At 40.3% G+C, this 19,295-nt stretch overlaps 1 protein-coding gene across 1 annotated transcript in view; it reads right to left on the reverse strand.

The window, feature by feature from the left end:
- The window catches only part of LOC128638617 (brain-specific angiogenesis inhibitor 1-associated protein 2), a 276,667-nt gene that overhangs the window by 13,590 nt on the left and 243,782 nt on the right, over positions 1 to 19,295 (reverse strand). Inside the window, exons 11-12 of the mRNA XM_053690680.1 lie at positions 5,804 to 5,875; positions 1,100 to 1,271 (exon numbers count right to left, since the gene is read on the reverse strand). Coding sequence (XP_053546655.1) covers positions 1,100 to 1,271; positions 5,804 to 5,875 — 244 coding nt within the window. The remainder of the gene's footprint in view (positions 1 to 1,099; positions 1,272 to 5,803; positions 5,876 to 19,295) is intronic.

The raw sequence follows: 19,295 nt of genomic DNA on the forward strand, positions 1-19,295 counted from the left end.
GGAATCCCCCTCTAAATTATCAGAATCCTCCATAACTCGTCTATATTAAATTATAGAAAGGAAAAACAACTGGCACCTTATACCCCCAATGGCTGGGGCACTCACCACCACTTATGACCCAGACAGATAGAGAAGAAGCTCCTCTCCGCAGGCACCCAGTCAGGAATGAAAAGCGGTTAGAAAAACATGACCATTCCCGGTCACATGGTGCTCATGCAGGACCTACCCCTGCTAAGGAAAAAGTGTGCCAGCTTAATATAAACTGCTTTTTTAAAAATGAAAATAACCTGTACGTTCTGTATCAGCCTAAGAGCCCAAACGTTCTTACACATAAGCAGTCAAAATCACATAACAAATATGATTAAAAAAACCCACTGTTTAATAATTCCCCCTCAGGAGATATTAACCCTTGAATCCATAAAGACAAAGGAGTCCCACTGTGACCCTGTCTTCTATCGTTAACATTTGCGTAAAATTATGAAACGATCTTACCGGAATCTATGCCATGGAACAGTGACACGGTCCTTCAAGTTTGACAGATTGTAACAGCGCTTCTGACATGGACTTGAGTGAAGAAAGCAGGTAGTGAAACTCGTCAACGCTGATTGCTTAAGGAGCTGTTAATATGAGTCTGGATGGGTTCGCAGAAAGACTCTCCCTGCATCTCCAGACTCTAACTTTCGTCAATCCTCTCACTGAGAGGCTGACAAGACTACTTAAAACTCCAGTCCCATCTCGAAGGGTACTACCCTCCATAAGGAACTACTCCGAAATCTTCTGACACTTCTCTGCCAACCTTCTGTGGCGAAAGGCAAAGAATGACTGGGGGATGAGGAAAGTGGGGGAGGTATTTAAGCCTTTGGCTGGGGTGTCTTTGCCTCCTCCTGGTGGCCAGGTTCTGTATTTCCAAAAGTAAGTAATGAAGCCGTGGACTCTCCTCATATTAAGAAGGAAATAACAACACACTGTTATTTTCCAATACAGTGATTGCATAGAAGCATGGATAATGCCATAAATATAGACAAATGGCCATACTGGTTTGTATTGTATGTATAGGAATAAGGGGTTGTGCTAATTATTTACCACTGAGCAAACTTACCTGGACAAGATCAGGGCTGATCATACTGTAAGGTCTTTGTCGAAAGGTGCTTATCCTTGGTGAAGGAGCGTATCTCATTGGGTCTAATCCAACACTTTCAGATTCTGCCGGTGTAACTCCTACTTTGTCTAGATTTCCAGTGCTGCTGCTGTTCAATTTACTTAATGGAAAACTGCAAAGTAAACAAGAGAGGAAATACATTTACAGAACAATTACAGCTGATAGGATAATGCTACTGTAACAAAATGATACTGATTCCTACTATTAAGTCTACACTTGCCTGGTTAATATGGTCTATAGCAGCACCTACCTTTTTTCATTGCAAGGCACATATGCTCAGGCATGTGCACGTGTCTTGAACACTATGGGGCTGAATTATCAAGCTCCAAATGGAACATGATGCCCCTGTTTCTGTGCAAGCCTTCAGGCTCGCTGTAAACAGCAGTTATAAAGCAGCGGTCTAAAGACCGCTGCTCCATAACTTGTCCGCCTGCTCTGAGGCTGCGGACTTCAATTGGCCCAATCCTATATGATCGGGCTGATTGACACAGGGGGCGGCATTGCACAAGCAGTTCACAAGAACTGCTTGTGCAATGATAAATGCCGATAGCGTATGCTGTTACTACATCGTATCATATCCGCTCGCATTTTCATAAATCGGCCCCAGAATGACAACAATGTTTACAACAATGTTGTACACTTTTAAACACTAGATGACAGCACCATTTGTAACAATCTATAACACTGCAAACACTGCTTCCATATAGAGCTCAAAATACACTTCTGACCAGTTCTAGAAATACTCTTTAACAAAGAATACCAAGAGAATAATGTAAATTTCATTATGAAAATACACTGGAAAGTGTTTTTTTTAAATTGCCAACTCTATCTGAATGATGAACTTTTAATTGTGTCCTTTGTCGCTGAAAACTGCGTGATTCCCAGTTGCTGTGACATGTAGCACAGGTCTAACTATGATATTTTCTACACGGTTATAGTTTGCTCACTCAAGTAACTAATTAACATTTGTACCTTATTGGCCAGAGAATATAAGATAAGGGAAATGGGATGTAAAAAGGCATCACCCATTAGTTTATGGTGACTAAAACGTAACTCTTCAACTATTCTTTACTATTTAAATTAATATATTTTTAAGGATTAGATCAGCATAATATTTTCAGGCTAATTTCTTAATTCCTTAGATCATTACTTTCATAATGTTTGTAAAACTTGTAGAAAACATCTGGATTCCAGGCAGACTACCTTAAGTTCCAATGCATCTGTTAGAAGTTCTGTTTCTCATGCATTCCTGAGATTCTTTACTAAGGCTAAATTACTATATGACATGTTTGCTGGAGTGAGTTTGTTGTCTGGTGACCAGCCCTGGCTGATATTGCTTAGTCTGTTTCATGAACTATGCTGGGGGGGGGGGATATATATACATGTAATAGTTTTTCTACTTGCAGATGAATATTGTGTGTTATAAAAGTTACCTCTTTTTGAAGTCTCCTATCCTGTGAACCTAAGTATAACAAAATATATAAACTCTACCAGGAAATACAAAGATCGTCAGCAGACCTTGTCCAGTGACACTGAATGTGGAGTACATAACATAGTCCATTTACATTACACATCTCTGATGGAGATATATTATTATTATTATTTTCGGTTATTTGTAGAGCGCCAACAGATTCTGAAGCGCTATAAACATAAGCGGAATTTCAAGGAAACATTTATAGGGATCAAACGGGTAGAGGGCCCTGCCAAGAGTTACACTGTTGTAGTCAGCTCTAAAGAAGGTGATCTACAAACAGCTGGACTCTTAGGCTTACATGCTAAGGGGGTTCAAGGAGATAGCAATGGAGGAGAGGAACTGGTATAAAGAAAGGTTAGTGTAGATAGTAAGCATCTCTGAACAGTAGATTCTTTAGGGAGCGCTTGATGCTTTCAAAACTAGGGGAGAATCTTGTGGAGCGAGGCAGAGAGCTCCACAAGATGGGAGCCAGTCTGGAGAAGTCCTGTAAACGGGAGTGTGATGAGGTAACAAGAGAGGAGAAGAGTAGGAGGTCATGAGCAGAGTGAAGGGGACGGGAGGGAGAGTATCTAGAGATAAGGTCTGAGATATAGGGGGGAGCAGTGCAGTTTAAGGCTTTGTATGTCAGAGTGAGAATTGTGTGTTTAAACCTAGAGGCAAGAGGAAGCCAGTGAAGGGATTGGCAGAGCGGTGCAGCAGATGAAGAGCGACGTGTAAGGAAGATGAGCCTGGCAGAGCCATTCATTATGGATTGTAAAGGAGCTAGGCGGCAGCTGGGGAGACCAGAGAGGACAGAGTTGCAGTAATCAAGGCGGGAAAGGACATAGAAATGGTAGGTGAACATGTTGAAAAGATCACTCATTATATAAACAATAATTTACCTTTGATATAAGCTGTGTCTTTTTCTTATTAGCACAGTGATTGTTATAACTGAAAACTTAACAAGAAGTTTTATAAAAGAGACACTGCACAAGATATAGGGTAGGCTGGGACTGGATCGACCAAGCCTACTCTTTTAAACAAGTTTTAAAAAAAGATTTGTTGCGCGTAACCGTTAGCTCATAATCTGGCCCTAAATACATTTTATATGGTTATTATTGAGGTTATTCTCTGCCCCTACTAGTCCTGGGTGCAGCCATGTTGTAACTTATCTTTCACTATATCCCAGTGCTGACCTGTTTGCGCATGTGCTGCAACTCTTCTTCAGATACCTGCAGTATAACCTAGGTTACATAATGGCAACACCCATATATACAGGGAGGTGAATAAAATGTACTTATTGCTTAGTGTCCCCTTAAACTAAAATGTACCTTTAAATTAAGTACATTAGATAAATTAACGAAACTAGACATGTGACAGATACTATTTAGAGAGTGTTTCTGAATTTGAATAAACAGGGAACAAACTCACCTACACTCCACCTGCTCCAATCTATACCAACCCCCAAGCAAACTGCTATTTATTTTATGATCAAGCCTGAACATACTAGTTTAGAATAAAAGGTTTAACTCTGCAATTTGATTCATGGTTCCCAAATGCAGGGCTGCACCAGAAGTTGTAATCATCTGAAGAGTTCTATAACAGGGTTTCAGGGACAGCTGCATAACATAAAGAGACTTTTTAATATGGAACAGAAATGAATCACTATATTGTAAAAAATCTGCTACCAAAATAAAACTTTTTTAAAGCAAAACTTTAATGGTTTTGCACTCCAAGTACACACACTTTGAAAAGCCTCTACAGTGTTGTTTATCTTATCTCCTTTGATGTGGTCAGTTAGGAGCTCCTGCACATCAAGCAATCAGTATTCAAGATTTCGAAAGGTTGTGGTTCTAAATTCTACAGAATTCCCTCCAGTCTCTCTGGGAGGATGTGAAGAAATTTACACCTTTCAGATTTAAATTACAGGGAAGAACACAACTTTTTGGGTGTAATTACGTTTTGAGCTTAAAGGGACAAGGAACCAAAAAAATAATAATTTCATGGTTCAGATCATACAATTTTAAATACTTTCCAATTTACTTCTAATATCTAATATGCTAAGTTCTCTTTGTATCCTTTGTTGCAAGGCATTCCTAGGTAGGATCAGGAGCTGGGAGCTAGCTGCTGATTGGTGGCTGCACATTAATGCCTCTTGTAATTGGCTTACTGATATGTTCAGCTAGCTCCCAATAATGCATTGCTGTTTCTTCAACAAAGGATACCAAGATAATGGAACAGCATTGATAATAGAAGTAAATTGGAAAGTTCTTTAAAAATGTATGATTTATCTGAATCATAACAGAAAAAATTGGGTTTCATGTCCCTTTAAGATCCTTTTAGTTTAGTGTAAAGTTTGTGCGCTCCCTAGAGTTCTAGCTGCATAGATATATATATTTTACTTTCTTTAGTGGAACAGCACAACTATGGGGGTTATAGCATCCTGACAGCTCACAAAACCTAATGTTACATAAACACATTCACTAGAGAAGCAAGCAAATCAGGGTTGGTGCACTTGGTCATCTCCATATTAAAAGGTCATTATAGTGACAAAAGTCTAATTTGCTAAGTATAACTTTTTACACAGCACTTACTCTGGTGAGCAGAGGAAACTGTGAGGTAAAATATCTTCCTTTTTTACACAGAGATGCTCAGGATATATTTTCCTGTCAGCTTTTTACAGTTATGCTGCATCAGTTTCAAGTGATTTAGCATATGAGTATTATGTCCCTTTAAGTCAATTTGTGAATGTTTGTGAAAAATACACATCTTTAAAGGGACATAATTCAATTTTAGTGGTTCAGATAGAGCGTGCAATTTTAAGCGTCTTTTCAATGTACTTTCATTATAAAATGTACTTAAATCTCTTGATATACTTTGTTGAAAAGCTTTCCTAGGTAGACTAATGAGCAGGAATGCACTACTGGGAGCTTGCTGGTGCTAAGCACATATGCCTTTTGTCATAGGCTTACCAGCTCATCTATCTCCCAGTAGCGAAATGTTGCAATTGAGCTGACTTTACAGAAGTTAAACACATAGTTATATGCAACATTGCTGTAATTAAATAATAACACATTAGAGCATTTTCTTTTTTTCTCCTTTTTGTGAATAGTATAACAATGACACTGAGAATATCCCCCAATGTACTGCAAAATAAAGGAATAAATACAAATGTAAAGATGCATTCTTACTTAGCGCCATGCTTGTCGGAGGCTTCTGCAGGGGGTACCGGACGGGTGTATGAGAATGGAAACCAACCTTTCCTGTTAAAGAAATAAGATAATTATAATAATAACAACCTGTAAAGATTCAAAATTTCCAGAATACCGGCCAGTCTGAGAGTAGCTGTATCCATTTAAAATAAAGTTTTTGTTTGTTTTTAAATCACATGACATTTTAAGTCCTAATGAGAAATCTATGTTATATAGTATTGAGGGTATTCCCGCCTTCCTCTAGTCATGGATGTTCACATTCCAGTGATGACCAGTTTTCACAGGTGCAGTAACTCTCCTTCATATACCTGTAGTGTAACATAGGTTTTATAAAGGCAGCACCTATGATTATAGAGAGGCAATGTACAGGTGAAACTTGAAAAATTAAAATATCGTGCAAAAGTTAATTTATTTCACTAATGCAACTTAAAAAGGTGAAACTAATATATGAGATAGACTCATTACATGCAAAGCAAGATAGTTCAAGCCGTGATTTGTCATAATTGTGATGATTATGGCTCACAGCTCATGAAAACCCTAAATCCACAATCTCAGAAAATTAGAATATTGTGAAAAGGTGCAATATTCTAGACTCAAAGTGTCCCACTCTAATCAGCTAATTAAGCCATAACACCTGCAAAGGGTTCATGAGCCTTTAAATGGTCTCTCAGTCTGGTTCAGTAGGAATCACAATCATGGGAAAGACTTCTGACCTGACAGTTGTGCAGAAAACCATCATTGACACCCTCCATAAGGAGGGAAAGCCTCAAAAGGTAATTGCAAAAGAAGTTGGATGTTCCCAAAGTGCTGTATCAAAGCACATTAATAGAAAGTTATGTGGAAGGGAAAAGTGTGGAAGAAAAAGTTGCACAAGCAGCAGGGATAACCACAGCCTGGAGAGGATTGTCAGGAAAAGGCCATTCAAAAGTGTTGGGGACTTTCACAAGGAGTGGACTGAGGCTGGAGTCAGTGCATCAAGAGCCACCACACACAGACAGATCCTGGACATGGGCTTCAAATGTCGTATTCCTCTTGTCAAGCCACTCCTGAACAACAAACAACGTCAGAAGCGTCTTGCCTGGGCTAAAGAAAAACAGACATGGTCTGTTGCTCAGTGGTCCAAAGTTCTCTTTTCTGATGAGAGCAAATTTTGCATCTCATTTGGTAACCAAGGACCCAGAGTATGGAGGAAGAATGGAGAGGCACGCACTGCAAGTCCAGTGTGAAGTTTCCACAGTCTGTGTTGATTTGGGAAGCCATGTCATCTGCTGGTGTTGGTCCACTGCGCTTCATTAAGTCCAGGGTCAACGCAGCCGTCTACCAGGAGATTTTGGAGCACTTCATGCTTCCTTCCACAGACGAGCTCTATGGGGATGCTGACTTCATTTTCCAGCAGGACTTGGCACCCACACTGCCAAAAGCACCAAAACCTGGTTCAATGACCATGGGATTACTGTGCTTGATTGGCCAGCAAACTGGTCTGACATGAACCCCATAGAGAATCTATGGGGCATTGCCAAGACAAAGATGAGAGACATGAGTCCGAACAATGCAGAAGAGCTGAAGGCCGCTATTGAAACATCCTGGTCTTTTATAACACCTCAGCAGTGCCACAGGCTGATAGCTTCCATGCCACGCCGCATTGAGGCAGTAATTGCTGCAAAAGGGGCCCAAACCAAGTACTGAGTACATACAGTATGCATGCTTATACTTTTCAGAGGTCCGATATTGTTCTATGTACAATCCTTGTTTTATTGATTGCATATAATATTCTAATTTTCTGAGATTGTGGATTTGGGGTTTTCATGAGCTGTAAGCCATAATCATCACAATTATGGCAAATCACAGCTTGGACTATCTTGCTTTGCATGTAATGAGTCTACCTCATATATTAGTTTCACCTTTTAGGTTGCATTAGTGAAATAAATTAACTGTTGCACGATATTCTAATTTTTAGAGTTTCACCTGTATTTAGGGATAGATTACAAGTGGAGCGCTAATTTATCCGGGGCCCACAAACGGGCAAATTTGCCTGTTTGCGGGTGCGTGATAAATAACCAGCCATTACAAGTGGCTGGTTATTGCTACTGCGAGTTTGCGATAGCAATTAGCACTCAGAAAATTAACCAGAGATCAGATGGTTAATTTTCTAAAAGTGCCCCAATTCGCCCCAAAAGAAAGTCTTTTATATTTTTAATGGAAAAAAAATACTGCACGGAGCAGTTTCTAGGGGTTAAAATTGGCAGTTGAGGGGTGTTAGAAAAAAAAATGCCTTTACATTTCGGTCTATGGGAACTCTGTGTTTCTTGTAAATAACAGAATTTATGTTTACCTGATAAATTACTTTCTCCAACGGTGTGTCCGGTCCACGGCGTCATCCTTACTTGTGGGATATTCTCTTCCCCAACAGGAAATGGCAAAGAGCCCAGCAAAGCTGGTCACATGATCCCTCCTAGGCTCCGCCTACCCCAGTCATTCGACCGACGTTAAGGAGGAATATTTGCATAGGAGAAACCATATGGTACCGTGGTGACTGTAGTTAAAGAAAATAAATTATCAGACCTGATTAAAAAAACCAGGGCGGGCCGTGGACCGGACACACCGTTGGAGAAAGTAATTTATCAGGTAAACATAAATTCTGTTTTCTCCAACATAGGTGTGTCCGGTCCACGGCGTCATCCTTACTTGTGGGAACCAATACCAAAGCTTTAGGACACGGATGAAGGGAGGGAGCAAATCAGGTCACCTAAATGGAAGGCACCACGGCTTGCAAAACCTTTCTCCCAAAAATAGCCTCAGAAGAAGCAAAAGTATCAAACTTGTAAAATTTGGTAAAAGTGTGCAGTGAAGACCAAGTCGCTGCCCTACATATCTGATCAACAGAAGCCTCGTTCTTGAAGGCCCATGTGGAAGCCACAGCCCTAGTGGAATGAGCCGTGATTCTTTCGGGAGGCTGCCGTCCGGCAGTCTCGTAAGCCAATCTGATGATGCTTTTAATCCAAAAAGAGAGAGAGGTAGAAGTTGCTTTTTGACCTCTCCTTTTACCGGAATAAACAACAAACAAGGAAGATGTTTGTCTAAAATCCTTTGTAGCATCTAAATAGAATTTTAGAGCGCGAACAACATCCAGATTGTGCAACAAACGTTCCTTCTTTGACACTGGTTTCGGACACAGAGAAGGTACGATAATCTCCTGGTTAATGTTTTTGTTAGAAACAACTTTTGGAAGAAAACCAGGTTTAGTACGTAAAACCACCTTATCTGCATGGAACACCAGATAAGGAGGAGAACACTGCAGAGCAGATAATTCTGAAACTCTTCTAGCAGAAGAAATCGCAACTAAAAACAAAACTTTCCAAGATAATAACTTAATATCAACGGAATGTAGGGGTTCAAACGGAACCCCCTGAAGAACTGAAAGAACTAAGTTGAGACTCCAAGGAGGAGTCAAAGGTTTGTAAACAGGCTTAATTCTAACCAGAGCCTGAACAAAGGCTTGAACATCTGGCACAGCTGCCAGCTTTTTGTGAAGTAACACAGACAAGGCAGAAATCTGTCCCTTCAGGGAACTAGCAGATAAACCTTTTTCCAATCCTTCTTGAAGGAAGGATAGAATCTTAGGAATCTTAACCTTGTCCCAAGGGAATCCTTTAGATTCACACCAACAGATATATTTTTTCCAAATTTTGTGGTAAATCTTTCTAGTTACAGGCTTTCTGGCCTGAACAAGAGTATCGATAACAGAATCTGAGAACCCTCGCTTCGATAAGATCAAGCGTTCAATCTCCAAGCAGTCAGCTGGAGTGAAACCAGATTCGGATGTTCGAACGGACCCTGAACAAGAAGGTCTCGTCTCAAAGGTAGCTTCCAAGGTGGAGCCGATGACATATTCACCAGATCTGCATACCAAGTCCTGCGTGGCCACGCAGGAGCTATCAAGATCACCGACGCCCTCTCCTGATTGATCCTGGCTACCAGCCTGGGGATGAGAGGAAATGGCGGGAACACATAAGCTAGTTTGAAGGTCCAAGGTGCCACTAGTGCATCCACTAGAGCCGCCTTGGGATCCCTGGATCTGGACCCGTAGCAAGGAACTTTGAAGTTCTGACGAGAGGCCATCAGATCCATGTCTGGAATGCCCCACAGCTGAGTGACTTGGGCAAAGATTTCCGGATGGAGTTCCCACTCCCCCGGATGCAATGTCTGACGACTCAGAAAATCCGCTTCCCAATTTTCCACTCCTGGGATGTGGATAGCAGACAGGTGGCAGGAGTGAGACTCCGCCCATAGAATGATTTTGGTCACTTCTTCCATCGCTAGGGAACTCCTTGTTCCCCCCTGATGGTTGATGTACGCAACAGTTGTCATGTTGTCTGATTGAAACCGTATGAACTTGGCCCTCGCTAGCTGAGGCCAAGCCTTGAGAGCATTGAATATCGCTCTCAGTTCCAGAATATTTATCGGTAGAAGAGATTCTTCCCGAGACCAAAGACCCTGAGCTTTCAGGGATCCCCAGACCGCGCCCCAGCCCATCAGACTGGCGTCGGTCGTGACGATGACCCACTCCGGTCTGCGGAATGTCATCCCTTGTGACAGGTTGTCCAGGGACAGCCACCAACGGAGTGAGTCTCTGGTCCTCTGATTTACTTGTATCTTCGGAGACAAGTCTGTATAGTCCCCATTCCACTGACTGAGCATGCACAGTTGTAATGGTCTTAGATGAATGCGCGCAAAAGGAACTATGTCCATTGCCGCTACCATCAAACCGATCACTTCCATGCACTGCGCTATGGAAGGAAGAGGAACGGAATGAAGTATCCGACAAGAGTCTAGAAGTTTTGTTTTTCTGGCCTCTGTCAGAAAAATCCTCATTTCTAAGGAGTCTATTATTGTTCCCAAGAAGGGAACCCTTGTTGACGGAGATAGAGAACTCTTTTCCACGTTCACTTTCCATCCGTGAGATCTGAGAAAGGCCAGGACAATGTCCGTGTGAGCCTTTGCTTGAGGAAGGGACGACGCTTGAATCAGAATGTCGTCCAAGTAAGGTACTACAGCAATGCCCCTTGGTCTTAGCACAGCTAGAAGGGACCCTAGTACCTTTGTGAAAATCCTTGGAGCAGTGGCTAATCCGAAAGGAAGCGCCACGAACTGGTAATGCTTGTCCAGGAATGCGAACCTTAGGAACCGATGATGTTCCTTGTGGATAGGAATATGTAGATACGCATCCTTTAAATCCACCGTGGTCATGAATTGACCTTCCTGGATGGAAGGAAGAATAGTTCGAATGGTTTCCATCTTGAACGATGGAACCTTGAGAAACTTGTTTAAGATCTTGAGATCTAAGATTGGTCTGAACGTTCCCTCTTTTTTGGGAACTATGAACAGATTGGAGTAGAACCCCATCCCTTGTTCTCTTAATGGAACAGGATGAATCACTCCCATTTTTAACAGGTCTTCTACACAATGTAAGAATGCCTGTCTTTTTATGTGGTCTGAAGACAACTGAGACCTGTGGAACCTCCCCCTTGGGGGAAGCCCCTTGAATTCCAGAAGATAACCTTGGGAGACTATTTCTAGCGCCCAAGGATCCAGAACATCTCTTGCCCAAGCCTGAGCGAAGAGAGAGAGTCTGCCCCCCACCAGATCCGGTCCCGGATCGGGGGCCAACATTTCATGCTGTCTTGGTAGCAGTGGCAGGTTTCTTGGCCTGCTTTCCCTTGTTCCAGCCTTGCATTGGTCTCCAAGCTGGCTTGGCTTGAGAAGTATTACCCTCTTGCTTAGAGGACGTAGCACTTTGGGCTGGTCCGTTTCTCCGAAAGGGACGAAAATTAGGTTTATTTTTTTTGCCTTGAAAGGCCGATCCTGAGGAAGGGCGTGGCCCTTACCCCCAGTGATATCAGAGATAATCTCTTTCAAGTCAGGGCCAAACAGCGTTTTCCCCTTGAAAGGAATGTTAAGTAGCTTGTTCTTGGAAGACGCATCAGCTGACCAAGATTTCAACCAAAGCGCTCTGCGCGCCACAATAGCAAACCCTGAATTCTTAGCCGCTAACCTAGCCAATTGCAAAGTGGCGTCTAGGGTGAAAGAATTAGCCAATTTGAGAGCATTGATTCTGTCCATAATCTCCTCATAAGGGGGAGAATCACTATCGACCGCCTTTATCAGCTCATCGAACCAGAAACATGCGGCTGTAGCTACAGGGACAATGCATGAAATAGGTTGTAGAAGGTAACCCTGCTGAACAAACATCTTTTTAAGTAAACCTTCTAATTTCTTATCCATAGGATCTTTAAAAGCACAACTATCCTCTATGGGTATAGTGGTGCGTTTGTTTAAAGTGGAAACCGCTCCCTCGACCTTGGGGACTGTCTGCCATAAGTCCTTTCTGGGGTCGACCATAGGAAACAATTTTTTAAATATGGGGGGAGGGACGAAAGGAATACCGGGCCTTTCCCATTCTTTATTAACAATGTCCGCCACCCGCTTGGGTATAGGAAAAGCTTCTGGGAGTCCCGGGACCTCTAGGAACTTGTCCATTTTACATAGTTTCTCTGGGATGACCAACTTGTCACAATAATCCAGAGTGGATAATACCTCCTTGAGCAGAATGCGGAGATGTTCCAATTTAAATTTAAACGTAATCACATCAGGTTCAGCTTGTTGAGAAATGTTCCCTGAATCAGTAATTTCTCCCTCAGACAAAACCTCCCTGGCCCCATCAGACTGGGTTAGGGGCCCTTCAGAACCATTATTATCAGCGTCGTCATGCTCTTCAGTATCTAAAACAGAGCAGTCACGCTTACGCTGGTAAGTGTTCATTTTGGCTAAAATGTTTTTGACAGAATTATCCATTACAGCCGTTAATTGTTGCATAGTAAGGAGTATTGGCGCGCTAGATGTACTAGGGGCCTCCTGAGTGGGCAAGACTCGTGTAGACGAAGGAGGGAATGATGCAGTACCATGCTTACTCCCCTCACTTGAGGAATCATCTTGGGCATCATTGTCATTGTCACATAAATCACATTTATTTAAATGAATAGGAATCCTGGCTTCCCCACATTCAGAACACAGTCTATCTGGTAGTTCAGACATGTTAAACAGGCATAAACTTGATAACAAAGTACAAAAAACGTTTTAAAATAAAACCGTTACTGTCACTTTAAATTTTAAACTGAACACACTTTATTACTGCAATTGCGAAAAAACATGAAGGAATTGTTCAAAATTCACCAAATTTTCACCACAGTGTCTTAAAGCCTTAAAAGTATTGCTCACCAAATTTGGAAGCTTTAACCCTTAAAATAACGGAACCGGAGCCGTTTTTAACTTTAACCCCTTTACAGTCCCTGGTATCTGCTTTGCTGAGACCCAACCAAGCCCAAAGGGGAATACGATACCAAATGACGCCTTCAGAAAGTCTTTTCTAAGTATCAGAGCTCCTCTCACATGCGACTGCATGTCATGCCTCTCAAAAACAAGTGCGCAACACCGGCGCGAAAATGAGGCTCTGCCTATGATTTGGGAAAGCCCCTAAATAATAAGGAGTCTAAAACAGTGCCTGCCGATATTATTATATCAAAATACCCAGATAAAATGATTCCTCAAGGCTAAATATGTGTTAATAATGAATCGATTTAGCCCAGAAAAAGTCTACAGTCTTAATAAGCCCTTGTGAAGCCCTTATTTACGATCTTTATAAACATGGCTTACCGGATCCCATAGGGAAAATGACAGCTTCCAGCATTACATCGTCTTGTTAGAATGTGTCATACCTCAAGCAGCAAGAGACTGCTCACTGTTCCCCCAACTGAAGTTAATTGTTCTCAACAGTCCTGTGTGGAACAGCCATGGATTTTAGTGACGGTTGCTAAAATCATTTTCCTCATACAAACAGAAATCTTCATCTCTTTTCTGTTTCTGAGTAAATAGTACATACCAGCACTATTTTAAAATAACAAACTCTTGATTGAATAATAAAAACTACAGTTAAACACTAAAAAACTCTAAGCCATCTCCGTGGAGATGTTGCCTGTACAACGGCAAAGAGAATGACTGGGGTAGGCGGAGCCTAGGAGGGATCATGTGACCAGCTTTGCTGGGCTCTTTGCCATTTCCTGTTGGGGAAGAGAATATCCCACAAGTAAGGATGACGCCGTGGACCGGACACACCTATGTTGGAGAAATATATGTTTATGCTAATATACATATATATTTATGTGTCAATATATGTATATACACATATTAACACATACATATATATAATCCTATACATTTACATTTGCTGTCCATCGCTGCGCGACTTAACCCCTTTGCCGCGCTAGTTCTCATGCCATGTTCCACGTATCAAATTATGCATGTTCTCTGCTGAGTTGCAGATTGATATATGTGCCACTAGAGGGCAGTACAGTTTAACAGTATACTAAATTCAATGTCTAGTGTAGTGTAGTGACAGCATTTTACTGGATTAACACACTTTACAAATACACTGTTTTAAGAGAGCCCTTGCTTACTTTTGAAGCAATAGGACTACAAGAGCAGAGAGTTTACACAAGAACACTAATCTGTATGCTGATGTTTACATTTTATTATTTATTACTGTATCTGAACCCTCTCACTACTACCCCCATCCGATAACCATCACTTTCAAATGTAAAGCCATTTAGAGCACTTGGCTACAGGGGTGTACCTGTAAGTAGGGTTGCCACCCTTCCCTTAAAATACAGAACACTTATAAGTTACACATGCTGCAGGGTGGGCAGGGAGGAATAGGAATAGTGCTGTCCAGAAACACAATACATGTTCCTCCTTGCACACCCTGCAGCATGTGTAACTCATAAGTGTCCAGGAAAACATGGCTGAGATGGCAACCCTGGCAACCCTTACAGTGTTAATATACTGAAAACTCTCACACCATACTTGCACAAGCATATCCTTAAAGGGACATTATACACTCATTTTTTCTTTGCATAAATGTTTTGTAGATGATCTATTTATATAGCCCATAAAGTTTTTTTTTTTTTTAAATTTATAGTTTTGCTTATTTTTAAATAACATTGCTCTGATTTTCAGGCTCCTAACCAAGCCCCAAAGTTTTATGAGAATACCGTCAGCTACCTTCTCCAGCTTGCTCTTGTTTGTGTAAAGGGTCTTTTCATATGCAAAAGAAGGGGGAGGGGGGAGGTGTCTTATTTCCCACTTGCAGTGGGATTTCCAGCTACCTTTTCAACAGAGCTAAACTAAGAGGTTCTAAGTAAGTTTTTAAACATTTTTATACTGGATTTTTATATCAGTATCTGTGCATCTTATTCTTTATAGTAGTGCTTGTTACAGGAAGTTATATGAAAAATAATTGTATACTGTCCCTTTAAGCACAGGCTATCAAAGGGAAAAGGATGACTAACATTCAAAGGTAAGCAGCCCATATTTCTCCTATGTGGTTGCCGTCTCAGCTTTGCTGATTGCAAACAGACACAGTTTACATGGGGGGGCCTTGTGGACCCTGGGCGTATAGTTACCCTCTTTGGTTCCTCTCATGTCTTGTATCATCCTCTATTTTTGTATCCCCTTGGCTGTCTTAAGTTATAATTTGTAATGTACATTAAGTGATGAGTACTATTTTATATTTAAAAAAAAAAAAAAAAAGAAGAAAATTGATAAAAACATTTTTTTTAATAATATTTCAACAATGGTTTCACTAGGGTAACAATATAGCTGCTGTAGGATGTTGGTTTAACATTACAATAAATGTTTTGCCAAAAGAGCAACTATACATGTGAGAAATGTATATTGTGCATTATAATAAGCTATGGAAAAGCAAACTAGGGCATGTATATTATATACCTAGGTATTCACAAACCTCCCCCAGTAATATTAGCTGAGGGGGACGAGCCCCACAAGTCTGACCAGGAGAACTTGTATTTAATGGATAAGAACTCCAACAGTTTTATTTTGTGATGTAGACAGATCATACAATTTAAAAAAAATACTTCTATTATAATATTTGCATTGTAACCATGCACAGTTCTTTGTTGAACAGATACATAGGTAGATGTCTGGAGCAACACGCCATCTAGTGCTTTGCTAATAGATACATTTTAGCAAAATAGCTTCCATATAGTGCTTCAAACACATGCACGCTCCTAAGCTAACCTCCCTGCTTTTCAACCAACGATACCAAGTGAATGTAGAAAATATAATAATAGAAGTACATTTCAAAGTTGGTTTAAACTGCATGGCCTATCTGAATCATAAAAGGCACATTTTGGGTTTCATGTCCCTTTAAGTACAGGGTCATTTATTTTTCCAAAGTCAAAAATGATGAGATATTTTAAGATGTCTAGTTTCTGAGGGAACAAAATCATTTTTGGGGGACAAACTTCCCAGAAACACTGCAATGTAAAAATAAAATGCTCTATTAAATTATAAAGATCTTAGCATTTATTCAACCTCTTCGGATACTAGAAATTATACACAAAAAGAAATGGAACAAATGGGAATTTTTACATTTTTAACCCAGACGCTGAACCAAAAATGGGGCGGCTCCTAAGCTTTCATTCCTGCTTTTCAAATAAAGATGCAAAGAGAATGAAGAAAAATTGATAATAGAAGTAAATTAGAATGTTGCTTAAAATTGCATGCTCTATCTGATTCATTAAAATAAAAAAAAGTTTAGTATCCCTTTAATTAATCTAATTTGCTTTGATCTCTTGATATCTTTTGTTGAAAAGCATACCTAAGTAGACTAAGAAGCAGCAGTGCACTACTGGGAACTAGCAGCTGATTGGTGGCTTGCACATATATTCCTCTTACTATTTGCTCAGCATAAGTGTTCAGCTAGCTCCCAGTAGTGCATTGCTGCTCCTTCAACATAGGAAACTAAGCTAATGAAGCTAATTTGGTGATATAAGTAAATTGGAAAATTATTTTAAGTTGTATGCCCTATCAGAATCATTAAAGGGACATGAAACACAGTTTTTTTATTTCATGATTCAGATAGAGCATGTCATTTTTAAAAAAAACTTTCCAATTTACTTCTATTATCTAATTTATTTTGTTCTCTATATTCTTTGTTGAAAAGTATATATAGTAGTGGGCTCAGTAGCTGCTGATTGGTGACTGCACATATATGTCTCATCTTATTGGCTCACCCAATGTTCCCAGCATTGCTGCTTCTTCAACAAAGGATATCAAGATAATTAAACATATTTGATAAAAGAAGTCAGATGAAAAGATGCCTAACATTGCATGCTCTATCAGAATCCTGAAAGAAAAAACTGTGTTTCATGTCTCTTTAAAGAAAAATGTGGGTTTCATGTCCCTTTAAATAAAAAATGTGGGTGTCATGTCCCTTTAAATTTTAATAGCTAGATTACGAGTTTTGCGTTAGGCTGAAAAAGCAACGTTAACAGGTCCTAATGCTGCTTTTTCACTACCGCTGGTATTACGAGTCTTGCAGGTTTAGGGTCACCGCACACTTTTGTGGCCTTACCGCAAAACGACTTATGTAAACTTTGTAAAGTCTTTTTTTCTATGGGACTTCCATAGCGCCGGTATTACGAGTCTGTCCTGGGAGGCCAAAAAGTGAGCGGTACACCCTCTACCTCCAAGATCCGTAACGCATTCTAAAGTCAGTAGTTATGAGTGTTACACTACAATGCCGTAGCATAAAACTCATAACTAAAGTGCTAAAAAGTAAACTAACACCCATAAACTACCTATTAACCCTTAAACCAAGGACCTCCCGCATCACAAACACTAAAATCAAATTTTAACCCCTAATCTGCTGCTCTGGACATCGCCGCAACTATAATAAACATATTAACCCCTAAACCGCCACACTCCCGCCTCGCAAACACTAGTTAAATATTATTAACCCCTAATCTTCCGTCCCTAATATCACCACCACCTACCTACATTTATTAACCCCTAATCTGTCGCCCTCAACGTCGCCGCCACTATACTAAATGTATTAACCCCTAAACCTAAGTCTAACCCTAGCCCTAACACCCCCTAACTTAAATATAATTACAATAAATCTAAAGAAAAATGTATATTATTACCTAAATAATTCCTATTTAAAACTAAATACTTACCTGTAAAATAAACCCTAACGCCTAGATTTGAGTTTTGCGTTAGAAGGGGTGCGTTAGCTACGCGTGCTTTTTTCTGGCCACACCTTTTAAATACCGCTGGTATTTAGAGTTCACAGAAGGGCTGCGTTAGGCTCCAAAAAGGGAGCCTAGAGCATAATTTACCGCCACTGCAACTCTCAATACCAGCGGTGCTTACGGACGCGGCCAGCTTCAAAAACGTGCTCGTGCACAATTCCCCCATAGGAAACAATGGGACAGTTTGAGCTGAAAAAAAAACCTAACACCTGCAAAAAAGCAGCGTTCAGTTCCTAACGCGGCCCCATTGTTGGGGAAACACTTCCTATGTCTGCACCTAACACCCTAACATGAACCCCGAGTCTAAACACCCCTAACCTTACACTTATTAACCCCTATTCTGCGGCCGCCGCTATCGCTGACCCCTGCATATTATTATTAACCCCTAATCTGCCGCTCCGTACACCGCCGCAACCTACATTAGCCCTATGTACCCCTAATCTGCTGCCCCTAACACCGCCGACCCCTATAGTATATTTATTAACCCCTAATCTGCCCCCTACAACGGCGCCGCCAACTACCTACAATAATTAACCCCTAATCTGCCAACCGGACCTCACCGCTACTATAATAAAGTTATTAACCCCTAATCCGCCTCACTCCCGCCTCAATAACCCTATAAGAAATAGTATTAACCCCTAATCTGCCCTCCCTAACATCGCCGACACCTAACTTCAATTATTAACCCCTAATCTGCCGACCGGATCTCGCCGCTACTCTAATAAATGGATTAACCCCTAAAGCTAAGTCTAACCCTAACACTAACACCCCCCTAAGTTAAATATAATTTAAATCTAACGAAAAAAATGAACTCTTATTAAATAAATTATTCCTACTTACCTGTAAAATAAACCCTTATATAGCTACAATATAACTAATAATTACATTGTAGCTATTTTAGGATTAATATTTATTTTACAGGCAACTTTGTAATTATTTTAACCAGGTACAATAGCTATTAAATAGTTATTTACTATTTAATAGCTACCTAGTTAAAATAATTACAAAATTACCTGTAAATTAAATCCTAATCTAAGTTACAATTAAACCTAACACTACACTATCAATAAATTAATTAAATACAATACCTACAAATAACTACAATGAAATAAACTAACTAAAGTACAAAAAATAAAAAAGAACTAAGTTACAAAAAATAAAAAAATATTTACAAACATTAGAAAAATATTACAACAATTTTAAACTAATTACACCTACTCTAAGCCCCCTAATAAAATAACAAAGACCCCCAAAATAAAAAAATTCCCTACCCTATTCTAAATTAAAAAAGTTCAAAGCTCTTT

The sequence above is a fragment of the Bombina bombina genome, chromosome 8 (genome assembly GCF_027579735.1).
Source record: "Bombina bombina isolate aBomBom1 chromosome 8, aBomBom1.pri, whole genome shotgun sequence".
Taxonomy (NCBI): Eukaryota; Metazoa; Chordata; class Amphibia; order Anura; family Bombinatoridae; genus Bombina; species Bombina bombina.